The 19,775-nt window shown below is 38.8% G+C and overlaps 1 protein-coding gene across 1 annotated transcript; it reads right to left on the reverse strand.

Moving 5' to 3' along the window:
* Positions 1 to 334: 334 nt before the first annotated feature.
* On the reverse strand, positions 335 to 18,532 carry PNISR (PNN interacting serine and arginine rich protein). The gene is made up of 10 exons (XM_032780131.2): positions 18,350 to 18,532; positions 15,950 to 16,173; positions 12,038 to 12,224; positions 11,438 to 11,628; positions 10,290 to 10,427; positions 9,252 to 9,351; positions 8,483 to 8,536; positions 6,912 to 7,082; positions 902 to 2,006; positions 335 to 659 (listed from the first exon to the last, which is right to left on the reverse strand). The coding sequence occupies exons 1-10, from the start codon at positions 18,447 to 18,449 to the stop codon at positions 629 to 631; spliced, it is 2,301 nt and encodes a 766-aa protein (XP_032636022.2). The 5' UTR covers positions 18,450 to 18,532; the 3' UTR covers positions 335 to 628.
* Between the last annotated feature and the right edge of the window lie 1,243 nt (positions 18,533 to 19,775).

The raw sequence follows: 19,775 nt of genomic DNA on the forward strand, positions 1-19,775 counted from the left end.
ATGATCTATATTTTACACACATAGTATATGTTACTTGATAGTCCAAAAAAGAAAGAGAACTGTAAAAACGTTAAGACATTTTCATCTAAAGAAAAAAATAATTAGAAGTCTATTCCTTTTTGTCCCCAACCCCACCCAACTGATTCATTTAAATCTCTGGACCAAAACAAAATCAAAATCAAAAAACCTCACATACTTTGAAAAACGATAGATGTTAAAAACTTTTTTCAAAGTACTTTTAAGATTTGTTATACAAAAAAACAGCTGCCTTTTAAAAAAAGTACTATCTATATTTTAACACGTAAAGTTAAGGTGCAAGAATTTTAAACAAAAATGAACTAGAGAGCTTTATTGACATCACAGTACATTCAATAGTAATTTTAAGAACATCACAGCTGAAAGAGAATGGCATGTTTTATATTCTTATTAAGCACTACTGTTTCTGAAAAAACTGCAATACAAAGAAATCCTATTTAACTGAGCAGCATTTGGAAAAAAATACACCTATTTACAGTTTAAAAAAGGATTCTGGTTTCACCTACACAACCACAATGTGCCTCTATAATGAGACAAGCCCTTAAAACTCATGGAATTTTTTAATGTCATATCACTGGTGCCACATCATTCCTCAGCGTTTACGACGAGGAGGGGTGGTTGACCTGAAAAATAAAGGGAAATAGGGAAAAGTTAATGGGGAAAGACACCCCGCCCCAAAACCACACATACTTTAGGCTTAACAATTAGTAATTGTAAAAGACTTCCCAAAATTACTTTTGCCCAAGACAACAATTATAACGAATACCGAATTTTATTTAAAAAAAAATACTTTTATATGTTGTACACAGGAAGACGAATAGTAAAAAAAAAAATAATCAGACAAAATACTTAAAAAGTATACTACCTTGATCGTGACTTAGACTTGTGTTTGCGGCTTGCCTTCTTACCAGACCTTTGAGATTTCTCCATGGATCGTGACCGACTATGCTTTGATTTCTTAGCCTTCTTTTCTTTGCTGCTTCCTGGTGATTCAGAACTGCTCCTGACACTAGATTCAGACCCTGAATGTCTTTTACTATCTTTGGTAGAACTTTTTTTGCTTTCCTGTCTAGAATCCTGTCTTAAAATTTTAGCAGACATTGAACTGCTGCGAGAGAGCGCTCTTTCACTATCTCTTTTTCTCTTTAACCTACTTTCATCATGATTGCCAGACTTACTGTCTTTTTCTTCTTTTCTTTGCTTCTCTTTTCTTTTCTCCTGGTCTCTCTCCCGTTCTCTGTTCTTCTTCCTATCTTTATCTATGCTCCTACTTCGTTCCTTTTTCCTCTCTTGATCTTTACCATCACCCTTGTGCTTGTGCCTATTTCCACTAAGACTTCTATGCTGGTCATCATTTTTACGCCTACCTCGACTCCTGCTGCGACTAGCATGACTAGCTCGCCTATCCCTTGAGTGACTACTGCTTCTATGCTTCTCCCAACTTCTCTCCCGGGAAGGACTACGATTTTTTCGTCTCTCCCCCTTGTCCATGCTATTTCTACTAGACCTTCTCCTTTCTCTTATCTTTTCCCTACTTCTACTCCTCTCTCTCCTATTTCTATGAGAATAACTCCTACTTCTGCTGCGCCTAATTTTATGTGATGGAGATCTACTGTGACTACGTCTCTTCTTCCTTTTAGGAGAGGAAGACCGTGAAGAACTGCGGCTACTACCTGAGCTTGTACTATATGATGTACTAGACATAGTACTGCTGCTACTACTGCTTCTACTGTTGCTGCTAGTGGTACCACTAGTAGAACTTCTTGACCTACTCCTTCCTGTTCTCTCTTTTTCTTTAACCTCTTTTTTGGGTTCTATATCTGGTGCAGTTTCACCTGGAGATCTTTTCTTTTCATTAAACACATCATCCTCTGTTTCCTTCGCTTCCTGTGGTGCTGAATTGCTATTTTGCTCTTTATTAATGAATTCATTCATCTCTTTTGCAATTTTTTCATTTTGTAGTTTTTCTTCTGGAAAAGCATATGAAAGGAAAAAAACAGAAATAGTGCCAAATAATGTGGTACAGATACATGGCAAGAGAACAAATGTGCTGTCCTTCTTGGCTAAGGAAGAAGTTCCTAGACCACCTTAGTCATTTTTAGACAACAATTCACTTGCCACCCAGGACCGGCGCTAGGGTTTCTGGCGCCCTAGGCGCCGGGCCATTTCACCGCCCCACGCGCGGGTCTCGCAGCTCTGGCGGAGCTGCCGCAGGCATGCCTGCGGCAAGTCCACCGGAGCGGCAGGACCGGCAGACCGTCCACAGATACGACTGCGGCAGCTCCACCGAGCCACTGCGCCCCCGCCGCAAAAGCCGCCCCCCCTAAATGCTGGTGCCCAGGGAAATGGCGCCGGCCCTGGGCGCTCCTGACGCCAGGGGGTGGGGGGCCGGGCGCTGCGAGGGCGTGCAACGTGGCTCCCTGACCCGGGGGGCGTGGGCTGCCGGCTGCACAGCGCGCAGCTGACCCCAGGGCGCACCTGACCCCGGGGGAGTGCGGGGGGCGCGCCCTGGCTCTGCGCTCGCGCACGGCTCGCTGACCCTGGGCGGGGGCACCCTGGACAGCAGGCTACAGCGGCGGGACTGACCCCAGGGACACTGACCGGCGGGGGGGGGGGCGCCGCTGCTGCCTGCTGGTGGCCGCCGCACGACCCGACGGGCGGCGGACCGGGGGGGGGCACCCTGGCTGCCGCGGCGGCGTCTGACCCGGAGAACCTGGCTGCAGGCAGCTGCTGCGCCGCAGCCTCAGCCCCTCCAGCAGCAGCGGCTGCAACCATTTTTTGGGGGCGCCACTTTTTGGCGCCCCCAAATCTTGGCACCCTAAGCAACCGCCTAGTTCGCCTAAATGGTTGCATCGGCCCTGACTACACCACCATCTTCAAGTTCCAAAACAATCCCCCCACCCAATGCTTAATACTGTTTAACATATAGGATTTAATTCACAAGCCTGTAATGACAGGGAGCTGCATTGGATGACCTCACTTTGACACTATAATTTAGAAGTGATTTCTAAAACCTGCTTTCTGATTTTTTATTTTTTTAAAGGCAAAACGAGATTTTTTAACAGTTTTGGATGCTATTTTTGTTTACATAACTCAATTTTGGCAAGTGATTAACTCATACTTTATGTTCGTATTTTAAACGTATCTGAACTTGGTGCATATGAGTAAGAGAAACCATTCTGTTTCCATGACAACAAAATCACCTCAAAGCGATATGTACTGCAAGATGTGTTAACTTCTCCATTCCACTCTGACAGAGCACCTCTCTAGAAAAGGATAGTGGAGACTCCATACTCACGCATTCAATCATTAGGTTCTTTCTTGAGACTAATTAGCAATGTTGTGGAGGGAGAGGGGGCATGATTCTAGTGGACATCTGTCCACTAGGACCAAGACTAAAGGTTTGTCTATCCATGGAGTTGATCCTAAGTAACTCCATGTATTGATACTATCTGGAATAAGACTGTTCACACATGGAGTTAACCAGGAACAACTCCATGTATAGACAAGCCTTCAGCATACCAAACTGCTGACAGATCACTACCAGTATGGACTAAAGTCAAACTGGTTACATGAAAGTAAAAAGTTATATATCCCATTTCCAAGTTCCCCAAATCATCCAGACCTTCCATATATTTTATTTTAAAATAGCCCTTAAGCACAAAAAATAAATACTTATCATGAAATGTATAAGGTTTTTCAGTGCATTATACACATTTTAAACATATTAAGGATTAAGATACCTTTAAGGGTTAAAAAATAATTTTAGAATACTTTTTCCCCTTCAATATATTTTTTTTTAAAATAGCAGAACAAGACACTGTTACATTAAATGAATACATCACCAAAAGCTCAGCTATCCAGAAAATCTGTACGTGCTCACCTTTTACAATTCAATTATAATCAACTCTGATATACAGCACACACAAATATGGAGTAACAAGATATGTTTGTTTCAGCTGCATGTTGAAGAGGTTAAAGGTTGACCCCAAAATTCTACATAAAATGAGTCGGCTGTACCTCACTGATCACAGATAAGGATTACAGTTGTGATCCAAAAATGCACAAGCAGGGTAAAGCACTTCTGTTGCAATAAAGCTTTTTTTGTCTATTTATGATAGGAAACATCCATTTACTGCTCTATCTGGTGATAACTTAGTCTGGCTAAATAGCTATGGACAACTCCATTGTTTGCTTGCTGTGACAGTTTAAATGGCAAAGTGAATACCTCAGAAGAGAAGTGTTTTCTAGCTAATGGGCTTGGGCCCATAGCTTTAATATTGCCTTTAAATGGGGAATATTACATGATGAGCAGAAGACTAAACAAAAATAGTATTGTAAATAGTAAATATCCTAATATAAATACAAATAAAAGCAGGGGAAGAGAAACTGAAAATTTAAAGAGGCAGCATGGCTTCTAAACAGAGTTTAAAAGCCACACAAAACTTTGTTTGAGATACACAGATGCAACAAGTAAGTGTGTGTTCATGTAAGAACTGGCTTATGAAGGGAACATCTTTTACAGCGGTGGGAAAAAACCCAGGAGAATGACGTGATCTGGAAGAGTTTTTGGATCATTTTCACTTCAAGCTTCACAAAAAAACCCACCTTCTTGAATATTCAGCAATGACAAAGGTTCTGTGTTTAACTAGAAGTAATCTGGTCATGTCTAACTAGAAGTAATCAAGAAGGCCAGGAAATTAATATTATAAGGACCACCTTGACAACAAATTTAAAATATCCTTTCAAAATTCCATAGTTTCAATATTTTTCCTCAGGGAGACCTCTTCTCCCTCATGTGACCACAATACAGATCACTTCCACGTTCCTCTCCTTTGATATATGCACTTAATACACCTAAAAAGAGAGGAATGGAAACTAAATGTTGAGATATCACACCCTTTTATAAAGGAATGGCTGATCCAGGTCAGCTTCCAGGCCTTTAAACAAAAAGGAGAAAATGTCCAACTTCAACACAACATGAAATAAATATGCCAGTAATACACTGTTTGAACTTTAACTTCCATGCCACCATCAGATCCTGACTGAAGTAATGAATTGCCTACAGTCCCCTTTTTTTAAGCAAAATGATTGGTAATCATTATTCTCTGCCTACATCCAGTGGACTTACCCCACTCTGAGACTTAAGTGAGCCTCTCACCCATGCATGTACCAAGCACCATTGCTCTCCAGGCAGGAAACACAGAAGTAACTCCAGCAAATTTTCTTGTGCTGTAACCATCATGCATGAGGGGGGACTTAATATTCAAAGTGTTAGGAGAGGTAGGCCAGAGAGAGCTCTGATCAAGGCTATGTTCTCCGAAACTATAGTTGGAGTGACTGAATGTGAAAACTGGAACCGACACCAAGTTCTGAAGACACACATGTAAACATATCTAGTTGCATAATCTGAGATCCTGAAAGGAACACTTTAGCAGAGTATCTAACCTGGAAGTGTTTTCTGCAATGGGACAAGGAACTTTTGGATGGTTTTGAAAACCCAAAAACCCAAAGAAATTTCTGTTTGAGTTAATGAGTACATGAATGCAAGCCTCTTGTAGAATTCCTTCCATTTGACTTGCTGAATCATGGACAATTGAGTCTCCGAAATTAGATTGGCATACAGAAAACAGAGTTCACTTTCTTCATATTTAGAACAGAGGGAACCCAACAGGTGCCTTAGGCTACAAAAAGCAGTGAATATATCTCTACATCTGTTTTAAGAAATTGCATATCCTGGGTCTTACTTTCTTCAAGGACTGAGCAGTCACAAATCACTCCAAACCAACTTTCAGCAATTTGAAAGAAGATAATCCCTCTAGCTAAGGACTGCTCAGCTTTCTCTCAGAGACCCAAATTGCAGTATGATTTTCTTTGGGGGAAGAGAGAGAAAAACCCTAAGGCAAACAAGCAACATAAAAGTCTAACTATCCACAAAGAAGCATCCTATGCTAATCTAGCCCTAATGAAGTGACAAGAGAAAAATTCTAAAAAGGCAGGGAAAGGGGGAAATCCCCAAAATTTCATAGCTTATCCAGCCACCAAGTTTTCACCATCTAGTGAGACAGAACGAGACTGCCCCTTTGAAATGGGGAATGACATCACAAGAGTTAAAATATTTTTCATGTATTTAGAATGTATATACAAAATTCTTCATCTGCACAAGCTCTTTTCTTCCTCCACAAGTAAGCTGACAGATACCCACTGTGTAGCCTGACAAATAGGTTTGGAGAATGGTTCTCAACCTGAGAACACTTTGTAAATGTACACTATTTCAAAGATCCTTGTGCAATGCAGTCCTTGTAAAATTAATTCACATGTGAAGGGACAACATAAGGCTTATGTCCCACTTTAAAGAACAGTGGAGAAAAGGCTTTATATGGTCCCTCTCCAGAGAGGTGAATTTTACCCTAAATCAGGATTGATATGTTAAAGGAATTTATTTTTGAAAACTATCTGTAGAACCCTGAACATATACAAAATTTGTATCTGCATCTGATCTGCAAAAATAATTTGTGGATATCCATGGATATAAATCGGATATCCATGGATCTGCAGGGTTCTATCTGTTGTAATTTGCTCTTTTAAAGCTAAGAAAGTAAATAAATAGTCTATGAAGAACATATATAATGGATTTTACAAGCAGGAAAGAAAAAAAGGGACACAAAACCAGTTTTGGGCGAAGTATCTCAAACACATTTCTGAGCAAAACTTTAGAATTAAGGAACATCATTTTTATATAAGGCTCCATATGTTTTAGCTCCAATATGTGTGGGGTAGTGATATATATATCACTACCCTACACATATTCCACTAAGTTGTAAAATGTATGCATGTATATGTTTTTACAGCAGGAACACATTTAAGTAACTTACCTTCTAGCTGTTTTTCTAGTAATAGTTGCTGTTCTCTCTCTTTTCTCCAAAATGCTTCCTGTTTTTGCCTGATTCTGTGTCGTAGTTCCTCATCATCAGTATCAGATGATTCAGAGCCTCTGTCACTCCTCTCATCTTCACTGTCTCCTGATCCATAACCACCCAGTCCACCTGCGTGCATAAAGCCCAGTCTATCACGAGGAAAGATTAAGCCTTGTTCTTAATATTTCTGTGGGGCAAAGAGGAGAGTACATTGCCCTTCTTTCACTTTCTCTTCTCTGAAGAAGCCACTTATTCTTAGGGAAGTGCCAATGCTGGTTGACTGGAGTGTTCAAGGCCCCCATTTCTGTACTGATGCTTATTATCTGGGTTTATTCCTTCTGGAACAGCTTGTCTATTTCTCAGCAAGCAACCACTGTAATCGTGGCACTTTTCTCATTGTATGGAAGGGCAAAAAAAGCTCCATATAGAGCCAGTAACAATGCCTTCTCATGTATCAGCAAGCGCACAGACAAAGCAGTGAAATGCCTAGGACCCTGTCCCTGAAGACATCTCTGCAATGACTTCGGCAGCCTTCAGTTGTCCAGGGCTTAGAATTCCTGAATGCCATATCAACTTTTCTACTGTGGTTTAGAAAATACTGTACGTCAAAAGGTACAGAGATGGAATAAAAATGGGACTTCCCTCGGCCCCAAAAGAAAGATCTGAGTATATACTGAACTGATATAAAGTAACCTTAAACATCTGAGACAGAGGCATTTTACTTTCTTTCCATTTGAGTCTCTCAATCTTTATTACAATTAGTTTAAAAACAGATGAATAATTGGGACAGAACATTTCACCTTGTGTAAAGGAGTTCAACAAAGTTCGCAATATCGTGAAATCAGCACATGATCATTGACATTTTATTGTAGCGCTGCTACTAGACTATGGTAAGATGACAACATTGGGAAAGAGCTTTTCCTATTACATCTCAGCATGCAAGTCTATGTTTCACATCCTGCACATCAAATTGATAATCATGGACATGGGAGCTTTAGTAAATGTGTAGTTTTTCAATGAAAATATACATTTATCCTAAACATTTGAATAGGCTTTTTCTGCAAATCAGAGCTTTACATTTTTATCAGTTATATTGTCAACTATTACCCATGGTTAACATAGGCTGGACCAAAACGGGACTAATGCATAAAAATAGTCATCTTCCTTCAAAAAGATTGTAGTTTGCTCCTGGAACAATTTAAAACCCATCCTATTAAAATTAATTATTGATTAAACTATCCAGCCAAAAAAAAATATAAGTGTACTTCTCATGTATTTACCTAGTTTACAAACTTAGGCAAGATTCTGATACTCTACTCATATGATTAGTTCCTTACTCCACAAATTATCCCTCTGAAATCTGTGGGATAACTTATACAGTAAGGTTCTACCCAACATGAGTAAAGGTAGCAGAATGACCCTTAATTATTAGGGTAATTACAACCTAGTTTCAACACACAATTTCTGGAAATGCAAGATAAGAGTGATCTCCCCATTAAGCCCCTCTCAAAAATAAGGAACATACTTACCGAGCCCAGTGAGGGAAGCCATTGCACTGGACTGTGCCAGCTGTTTTGCAGGAGCTTTGTATCACATCAACAACAGGAACAACATGTTAACACAAATAGCCACGTTTTCATAGTCATGAGATTCTATGGTATTGTTAAATCTACTACTATTGCTGTTTTTTGGAGGGAGAGAAGAAACATTAAAAACGTATCATCCATTTAAAACGAGTCCTAGATTTTCTCACCATGTAAAAGTTTCGCATTATAAATATGAGTTAATAGTCACCTGCAAACCACAAATCTATATTCACAGATCCGTTTCCAAGTTACAGCATCTGCATATATATTTCAAATACCAATATGTACATATTTAATTTTACTCATAATTGTATAGAAAAAAAATCACCTGCTGTTATATATAGAGTGGCTTGTTAACAGTGAAAGAAAATTAGCTACTTGAGGATTCATATTTGTGTCTTTTCATTTCTGATCAACTAAAAGTTTGAGGTAAAATGATAGCATTAAAAAATAGATATCTACACTGCAAAAGCCATTAACACAGAGATACCATCATAACTAAAGAAATGAATTATATGAAAGACATGGAATAACTGAAGTAACTCACAATACACTGCACAGGACAACAGTATATGATTATTGGATTTGAGCTCTAGCAAATCAGATGCATTAGATATTGATTGCTCTTGGGAACAGTTGTTATGGAGTAAAGTGTTCCAAAAACATGCAAATATAGAATATTCACTGAACAAACTAAAAAAGAAAAGCATACCTTTAGTTGCTTTACGATGTACGTCTTTGGCTACATAATAAATTTCTTCATTTGTGACATCTAAAAGAATCTCTGTCAGCAGCAGTTTTGTCAACATCATCTGAAGAAAATAATTTTAAACAACACTGGAAGCCAAGTATTTGGACCAAATTTTACACTTCGTTACACGTATGCAACCCCACTGCTTTGCACAGGTGTCAAACCATATTTGGTTCCTTTTACTTATTTTTCTATACAAAAGATCAGTTAAAATTAGGACTCTGAAGTAGTTTGGAAATCAAGTTCAATTGAAAAAATCCAAACAGTCTGTACTCTCACACTGACCTATAATTATAATCATTTCACATACAGAAGCATGGTAAAATAAAGTGCATGCATACGACTTCGCAGCTTTGGGGCCTTAAGTACCAGGACTTCAGTTGTAGAGGGTTCAGAAAGAACCACAAAAACCTATACGAGTCACCTGAAATAGCCTTTTTATACAGAGACCCTCCAAGGTCATACTGGGAAATAAGCTTCCATTTCTCATCATGCAACACCACAAGATACTGCACTTCAAATAATCATAATTTTTTGATAGAAAAGTTGCTGCTAGTCCAAGACTTAATTTTGCTATTCCTGGGCTTTAAGAAACTGTATTTTTAGCAAAATGTAGATGATCAGGGGGTTGGAATGTTAGAATAAATTCCAAGGAAGAATGATAGAATTATTAGTGGATGAAGACCAGTGAGGTGGGCAAAAATGCATGATAAAAAAGTATATTGTGTTTCTTTACATCTTATCAGATAGCCCTAGACTTCACATATATGGTATGGTACAACACATATGTAAGTATATTCTCCCCTACGTAGATATGCTATCCATATGTTAAACTGGAGACACACATGACTCCATATATATTCCCAGTACATTATACAATCTATATTATATATTTATTTAAAATGTCAGGCATAGAAAAGCACAACTACTCTTCTATGCTTAAAAACAGAAACATGTGTATAGACGAACACCCTTTTGAAAGAACTATGTTATTTATACCATTTGATACTCCTTTTCTTCTTCTGTCATTTCTGGCTCACTTTGCTCCTCTTGAGGAGCAGGAGAGGGGCTCCTACTAACTTTTCCAACACTTGCAGCTTCTGTGTTTTCGATGTCGTCTTCTTCCTCATCACTGTCCTATAAGAAGAACATTGCATACTTTAGGACTAATTCATAATTAAAACAAGGCAGTTTCTATTTATGGTTCTCAACAGAAACTGAAATACAGCACTTCAGAATGAAGCAAAACAGCCCTCCAAACAAGTAAGTAATCCCCCTTCCCCTCTAAAAGCCCTTGGAGCTAGAAATCCCACCATAAATCACCAGCTGCAATGGAGGTTTGGTAATCCTCATATGGATCGTCAAACCAGTATTTGCAGAGGACAAGCCATGGTGGGTCTTTTTGGTTAGGACACGCAAAGCTGTTATTTGAGGCAGAGTTTGGAGGATATAATGTATGGGGACCAGCGTAGACACTTTTCCCCAAGTGAACGGGATTTATGCATGGATTGGAGGAATCTGACTACGGGATCCAGAGAGAGGACCTTCACCCAACAACCTAGGATATTCGTCAGGCAAGGCAGCTGCCCAAGGAGAAAAACTAAAGGCTCTCGACTGCTCACCTGACCCCTCTATGTCCAGAAAGACCACCTATGCTGTGGTCTGGTCACTATAGGATAGGTATCCAGCAAATCATTTAGGAAGAACTACCACAGACATAAGGCTACAGCATAAGACTCCCTAAATTGGTTCAGTTTGGCAAGCACGGATGCACTTGTACATTTGTACTCAAACTAGTCCAAGTACAAACAGTTCAATTCTTTACCATAGACACCTCCCTTCTAGTCTATGCCAACTACCAACTTACGCAAACAGAAAATAAAGGCCAATTTTATCACTGCCTCTTTGCTATTACAAACCACGTAAAAATAAATATTCTTTAAGCTATGCTTAAATTTTTGCCCATTATCTACCAAGAATTTACAAAGGTCAGGTAAGTGGCACTGCAGTTGACACAAACTTAATTTTTAACATGAGTAACAAATAAGTGTTGTAGATTAAGAAACTATTTTTCAGTTTACAGAGAGAAATGTTAAGATCTTTCAGGAAAATAGATATCTAGATCAAAAGTGAATGCTTCTACTTACAAATTTACTTTTCTGAGGTAACCGTGGGCCATCTCCTTCTTCAGCTTCCTCACTTGCTTTTTTTTCTTTTTTAGACATCTGAGAACGTTGCTGTTCCATTCTCTCTTTCTCCAGCTTTTTCTGCTTTTCTCGTTCCATCTTTTCCAGACCCTCACGAATCCAAGCAGGAAGGGTTCTACGTTTCACAGCATCTGCATGCCAGAGATTTATAGTTTTGTCAGAAAGAGAAAAATAAAGATACATCTTTCTCACTCAATTAGAATTTTTTGTTGTTGCTATTATTAAGTTAAGTATCAGAGGGGTAGCCATGTTAGTCTGGATCTGTAAAAGCAGCAAAGAATCCTGTGGCACCTTATAGACTAACAGACATTTTGGAGCATGGCTTTCGTGGGTGAATACCCACTTCGTCAGATGCGGGTATTCACCCATGAAAGCTCATGCTCCAAAATGTCTGTTAGTCTATAAGGTGCCACAGGATTCTTTGCTGCTATTATTAAGCTGTAATTACAGATTTCAAACATTACATTTCTTTTTACAATGAAAACCATCTCTGAAATCATGTTTTTGGATTTCTTTCATTAAAGTGTGGTTAACATGTACCAATCTGTGGAGGCTCCTGCTTCACAGGCATCGCCATGGGTGAACGTTGACGGTCTCTGAACGAGGGCCTTTCCCTTCGGTTCTGGGGAGGCGCTGAAGGTGCCGGGGGACCTGGTGGCCCTGGTGGTCCTGGCTGCCAGTAAGGTGGATGAAATCCACCTTGGGGTGGACCAAAAGCAGCCCCATGCTGAAAGAGTAATGCAGTTCATTTTTCTCCACATTTAATACAATGCACTCTAAACTTATTCCTTGGGCTCCACATAGCATGTGTGCACGCACGTGTGCGTAAGTGAAACAACAGAAGTCCATGCAAATTGAAATCATGGATTTTTCTACCTAACTATGGTCTTTCTACCTGTTTTACTGTGGTCCCCAAAATCTAAAGTGTTATTTGTATTTAAAAAGTGACTTATTTAAGAACTTCTGGTTTTGAAAATAGATTTTAGAATGTAAACCAATGCATAGACACCATAACGAATCTATGAATGGGCTGCAGACAACCCCTTTTCACAGCCTCTCAAAACTGAAGTCTGATACCCATCTAGCTGCTGTCAATATTAACCAATTCACTACCAACTACCATCAGCATACTCAGCTAAAGCTGGGGTGCACAAAGTACAACCTGAGGGCCATAGTAGCATGCAGAGTCCTGAAGTGTTGACATACAATCACTCTCCCTATAACTACAACTTGAGGACAAAGGTGAAACGCTCCAACTTTTTGTCGCTTGTTGCTGGACTTCACCAGCAATCTCCACTCATCTAATTGAGGATGTTACAAATAAAAATATATATTATGGCTGATCAAAATAATGCATACATTTATATGCAAGTTTGGTACACTTCTTGCATTCCTACCAAGTTGCCATGCAAGTCAGAGTTGCAAAGCTGTGGCACAGATGAGTGCATGTTATAGCTGGTTCCTAGAAATAGCCACTGAATCCATTTAAAAGGATGTTGCATAGGTATAAGGCTGCAAGCAAATATTTTATGACGATGATTTAAGTCAAAATTATTAATTTGCCAATTTTCAGCATGATTTAAACAAGCAGGACCTTGATTAAAATGGATTATTTTAATCTTGTTTTGCATTTGTACTTCTTATTTTCTTTAAAATAAGGTTGATTCTCATTGGTTGGTAACCATTAAAACATGCCGATTTGCAACTACATATACCCTTTACACGAAATTTGATACTACTCTTTGTTAACTAGGGGACACACTATATCTATGCATATTTATTTAAGCAATTATATAGCTTAACATACATTTTTTATTATGTTTGAAATGGTATCTATTATATGGATGATAAATTTCTTATTTACTAGGTTCATTTTTGTGTGTGATTTGTGTCAAGCTCTATTTGCATGCAAACTGGAATTCAATTAAAAATGCACAAAAACAGCATTTTAATTTTTTTATTAGTTAACTAAAACTCCCTTAAAAGTGCTAGATACATAAAAACAAATTTATCAAAACATGTTTTGCATTTAAAACTGATTATTAAGAAAAGTACTATATTATGTCCATGACTAGTCCTACTAGGCACTACGACAATACAAATAAATAAAAATAATAAGAGCTATCTGTAGTTAATAAATTGAACTGATTGTTTCGGGTTATCATGTCCTTCAAGATTTTAGAACTAGTAGATCTCATTCTCTCACATGGAGTTTTTATTCAGACTGGAGGAGGAAAAACTTTTCTTCTTTTTCTACTCCAATCAACTTTTTAATTTTGAATGAACTAGTCATTGAACTATCTGAATAATCTGAAATGAAGAAAATATCTGCTACTACTATCAAAAGCTGGCTTAGTACTTCAACAAACTCTGGTTCTAGGTGCTTAGCCAGTGACTTCCGCAGCTCAGTAAATGATTTTTTTTTAAGATTTTGGCAGAAAACATGTACTGTTTAACATTTTAATTCAATTTAAATTACTTTAATATTTATAATAAGTTTAGGATTTAACACAGGTTGTCTTAATTTGAAATTTAATTTGAAATAGGTTCATTTTAAAAAAAAAAAATGTTTTAAATTTAAATTAAAAAAATCTGATTTTTTTGCTCTTTTTAAATCAATGTTTTATTATATTCTTTTGATTATTCAAATAACAGACATTTAGTACTTCCAATGTAATTTTAAAGATAGTTGCATTTACTGCATCATCTGCTACAAAGTGGACTTTCAGTACCATTTTTACAGGATTCTGTATAAAACTTTGTCCAGTAACAGCAGACAGAAGACTTTTATAGTCTAAAGTATTTGAAAATGGATGGGTCACCTCACCTCTAACAATGATGCCTGACACTACAATTTAAGAGTAGAGAAATTAGATAGAAAAAGAGAAAAATTCCTATACCTTTTGTCAGCCTTCCACACAGATTTCTATTGTCTGTGAATATGAGGCTGATGTTCCAAAAGGTAATGTGTGTTTATAATTTATTGTAATAGGTTTGAGCATACAATATCATTGAAAATTGGGGGGAAAATCTAGAGTAAATTCTTTGGATATAGACTTACACAAAATCCCTCACTGTAATACTTAAAAAAAGATCTATTCTTTATATACACTGCACATAACTTGTTTGCAAGAGTAAAGAAAAAAATTGGATGTGAATTTTTTTTAAATAATTGTTTATTCATAGACTCACAGAAGACAGAGATGGAAAAGATCAATTGGATCCTCCAGTCTATCTCCCTGCAAACGCAGGACTATTCCCTACAGCAGGGGCTCTCAACCTTTTTCTTGCGAGGCCCCCCTCAACATGCTATAAAAACAACAAGGCCCAGCGAGGGCCAGGGGGAACTTGGGGCTCTGGACCAGGGGAACCCTTAGGCATAACATAGTTTTACTTCTATGGGGGGAGCTGACGGGGCCTGAACCAGTTCCATGCATCGGAGTCCAGGAAAGGAGTGCCGCCTCCACCCTCCAACTCACTCAGGAGGCCACCCAGCCTGTCTGGGCTGTGTGGGGACGCAACCAAAATATATAACTCAAATGGGGAGGGGACTCAGTTCAAAAAGGTTGAATACCACTCAGGGTGCAGGGAGGGGATAGCTAGGGGCTGCGTGCAGACAGGGGAGTAGCTCAGGGTGTAGGCAGGAGGTAGCTAGGGGCTATGTACAGGTGGGTGGGCAACTCCCAGTGCAGCTCCCAGCTTAGGGGGCGGGGGGGAAGAGAGGAGGTTTGCCAGCTTCAGCCCCACACCTCTCCTGGCTTCGGGAGCTTGATAGAGTCCAGCATCAGCCCCGCTCCCAGCTGTGTGGGGTGGGGGAGGGGCCACCGGCTTCAGCCGCACGCCGCTACTGGCTGTGGGGGAGGAACATGGGGGCGGGAGAGAGTGTGCCAGCTTCAGCCCCGCGTTGTTCCACTCTGGGGTGGAGTGGCCACCAACTTCAGCCCTGTGCTGCTCTCAGCTTCAGCGCTGAGCTCGGGGCACTGGGTTTCAGCTATAGGGCTCCATGGATCCCCTGAAAGGGCTCATAGACCCCCAGGGGCCACAGATACCCAGTTGAGAACCGCTGCCCTATAGTACATTCTCTAGTATATTTAGGTATATTATTTTCTTAACTTTATTTAATGCTCCTTTCTTTTACACAACTTCGTCATGTTAATTATATACTGGAAAACACTGAGTCATTTTAATCTTGCACATAACAACCACTTCTCATTATCTGTATGGAAAAAATCTTGTTTGGCCTCACAACTGAAAACTCTAAAGTCTTCTTCTGTATGCATTAGGTATTTTGCGTTGTGTTAAAATGTATCTTAGCTGCTAAGATTTAGCGGCTAACAGACTTCTTGTTTGTAGAACTGAAGAGTGAGAGTCGCCGCTAGATATTCTTAGAGGAACACTTCCACAGAAGGGACTCTGTACGTCTACAATATTAAAGCAACAAATATGTTTCACCTGATAGTCAAACTGGTTCACTGGCCCCATTGCAAAGTTATCAGGTGGTCCCCCAAAGTTGTGATTGTTCTGGTTAAATATATGCCTGTTGTCAGGGGCAAATTCCCCACTATCCTGACTGTTGCTGTCTTCAGATGGAGGAACAATTTCCATTGGACCAGGGGCTGGAGGCATCCACTGCTGATCTGGAGGTGGATGTGGAGGTTGGTGAGGCATTCCCCATTCTGTTCAGGATTTAGAATAAAATTCAGTATGAAGATAACAATGAGACTTAGACAAATAATAAATGTTCTTAAGCTATCAATTTCATGAAGTGCCAAAAAACAAGACTTTCAGCTTTTGTCTGATAAGGAGTCAGGTAGGTATAAACCGATATATATAAAGAGAGAGAGAGAGAGAGAGAGTCATAGATTAGGGTTAGGAGGAGCCATTATAACCACCTAGTCTGATGAAGCAGGAATTAATTCCTACTTCAAATCTAAAAAACATGGTTGAATATAGCACATAAACTTTTAGAAAGACATTCAATCTCTATTTAAAAATCTCCAGCAATGAAGAATCCACCACAATCTTGGGTAAATTATTCCTAGTCTGAATTTGTCTAGTTTCAACTTCTAGCCACTGGATCAAGTTATGCCTTTGTCTGCTAAACTAAACAGCCCTCTAATATCAAACTTCTGTTCCCCTTGTAGATACTTATGATGGTGATCAAGTCACCCCTCCACCTAGTCTTTGATAAGCTAAACTACCAAATAAAACCCAAACCAAAACAAGAAAAACCCCAATTCTTAAACCTTGCAAACATTATAGGCAAGATTCAGTACTGCATATCTTAGAGGTGGCAGCACAGAACTTGAAGACTAGGAGTGGAAGGACTCAGGTGCCCTTAAGATACCTTTGAACCTTGGGGCTGCTCAGGGGGTAATTTAGACAGCCCTAAGGGCTGCCTACTTATTGCAGCTTCCCTGTCGAAAGCAGCACTGCTCAGATTCTCTGCAGAGCGGCATACTGGAGCCATGACTCCCCTGGATCTTCAGTGAATGAGGAAGAAGAATGTGGTTAAGTCACTGAATTGGGACACTATACGCCACATAACTTCTGACAAACCTGACATTCTATTCCACTTTGTTAAGCATGTATATGCACCACAAGTGATTATCTGAGACAGTCTATTTAATGAAAATTTCCATTCAGTTCACATAGGCACATTTGCCAAAGTGCCAACAGAACTTTGGGAAATCACTGTTTTAATGGTTTAAACATAATTCAGTGCACGTGCAGATTTTGGGTTTTTCCCCCCTCCCTTGTAGCTATAAAATCAAATGCAATTTTCACTGGACCAATAAAAAACCATCTACGGACTTAGAAACTTCATTCCTGCCAAATTTCATATTCACCATTACATTCTGCAGATGTGCTAGATCTGTTTATTAAAAATTGCAAAAGAAAACGTTTGCAAAATAATTCTTGGAAATAAAACTACAATTCTTCTACTCCTTCTGTTCTTGAAATCAGCTCTATTTCATTTTTTAAATGAAACTTTCAGGACATTTTCCTTGATAGGAAAAGAAATATATGTTTCAGCCAAAAACTAAATTTTTGAGAAGTTGTAATTAATCGAAAGTGATCCACTTTATTGTAAATGTTCAGTTAATCTTAACTATAGACATCCCATGTGCGGTGCATATAATGGGTAGGGCAAGACCTGGGGAGAGCAGATAATCTCAAAAAGGAAGACACGTACAATAAAAGCGTATTTCACAAGCAGACCTCTGCCCTTTCTGATCTCCAAGCTGTTGTGCCTTAAAAGAACACCACAGCAAACATCCCACCCGCTAAGTGCTGGACAGAACTCATTCCATAACCTGTCAAAAACATTGTCCAAAACAGCTAAAAGGGTTGCAACAGAGTGACAATAAATGTTCTCTTCCTCAAGACCACATTGTGTCCTTCAATGCGCCAGCTCCTACCAACCTGGGAATAAGAAGTGAAACAAGTAACTGAATACCACAGGGGGAAAAGGTGTTCACCTTCTATATTAAAATTCAAAGACAAAACCTAAAGACTATTTTTTTTTTTATATACATACACACACACATACACACACACACACTAACTGGTGCCTATGAAAATTTCAGATGACTAGACTGTGTTATAAAATCTTCATGGCTGTACTCTTTCCCATCCCTGAACCAGTTATTTGTTGAGTGTAGACATCATGTTGTCAGAAGTGAATGATGCAATGGGGAGGGTGACACACACAGAAAATAGAGAAACAGGGCATAATATAAATACATATTCACACATTCACCAAATTACTGAATAAATAATTAAAATATGGGAGGGGTTGGAGAGAGAGAAAAAAAAAAATAAAAGAGAAAGAGAGAGACAGACACAAACCTGGCTGCCACATTCTGTTGAAGTTGGGATCGCCCTGAAAATTAGCATGGTTGTTTGGACCAGTCTCTATTCCGGAAATATCCTGTCCATTTGGCATCATTCCTTGTTGTTCCACCACGCTCTGCTGCCCTGAGGCTTCCCGTTGGGCAATCCATGCCTGAGCTAACGCAGCCCAATCAATCTGGCCTAAAACAAATTTAAAAAAAACTTTACCATTTCAGTATTTAAACTTCCAAAATATAATTCTACTAGTGAAATAGACATATATTCTCTTAACGGAAGAATCACTTTATTTACCTACAACTACCTTGCCAATGACTCATGGCATGTAATTAATTACATTTTTATTACCGATTGCAAATATGTTAAGGTGTATGTGCACACTGTCACAGTGGAGTTTCTCTAAATGAATACTATATATACTGTTTTAGTTTTCCTACCATTACTTGAATGGATGGTAGTTATACTCTTGTTGAGAGTGAAAAATACCAATTCAGATTTTAAAAGGTGTAAACTCTGTAAATTCTATATTAGTGAAGTTAAGTTTAAGGAAGATGTATAGTTAGAGCACATATTTTGTAGTGTGTGTTAAAATGATCTTTTATCTTCTTATAATGGTCTTTTGAGTTCCTACTCTTTTTTTGTTCCCTTTTCTCTGTCACTCCTCATTTTTACCTTGTCTGTTCTCCCATAACGTTTTCTTAACTATTGTCTGTTCTGCTTTGAGATTGGACTTGCTACTTTTTTGTTCCACATTTTTTCTCCCATCATCACTCCTTGCATTAAAGCAAGAGACTAGTACAGGAGCTAGACGCAGTTGGAAGTATGCCAAGAAACAGTAGGCAACAGGTACAATGTACTTCAAAGTGAATAAACTATACATTAATTACTCCTGATTTAAGTTATCTACGCACAGATGTGTACAAACAGGAGCACAGAGTTCCATTTGCTAATCTAGTTTAAATGCACATTTTCCATTTTTCATGTATTTTTTGTCATATACTGTTGCGTTATTCTTATTTCATATATTATTTATGGAGGAGGACATAATTTGTGTTTAGTCCTAATAACCTTTTGGCTTCACATGTATTTTGCGCACTTCTCATTTTCGACAATTCTCATATATATATATATATATATCAGTTTTAGTTCTGCAGAACACTAAAAAGAATTATTTTAAAAATTGTACAGTGTCTTACATCTGAAAAGGGACTTGCTTGTGGTAAAGATTTAAATAGACACCAGCACTAGTCCTCTGCATTTCCCTCAAGATCATCTTTCCCCTACTGTATGGTACCTCTGTTATGCAATTTATCTTTACAAGAATGGGGAGGGGGAGGGAACAACTTACTTGGGGTTACACCACTGGTGAATTACCATAAAGCCATCAATTCACAAAGATACTGTCATAATAAGTATTAGACAT

Source organism: Chelonoidis abingdonii, chromosome 3 (assembly GCF_003597395.2).
Source record: "Chelonoidis abingdonii isolate Lonesome George chromosome 3, CheloAbing_2.0, whole genome shotgun sequence".
In the NCBI taxonomy this organism is placed as follows: Eukaryota; Metazoa; Chordata; order Testudines; family Testudinidae; genus Chelonoidis; species Chelonoidis abingdonii.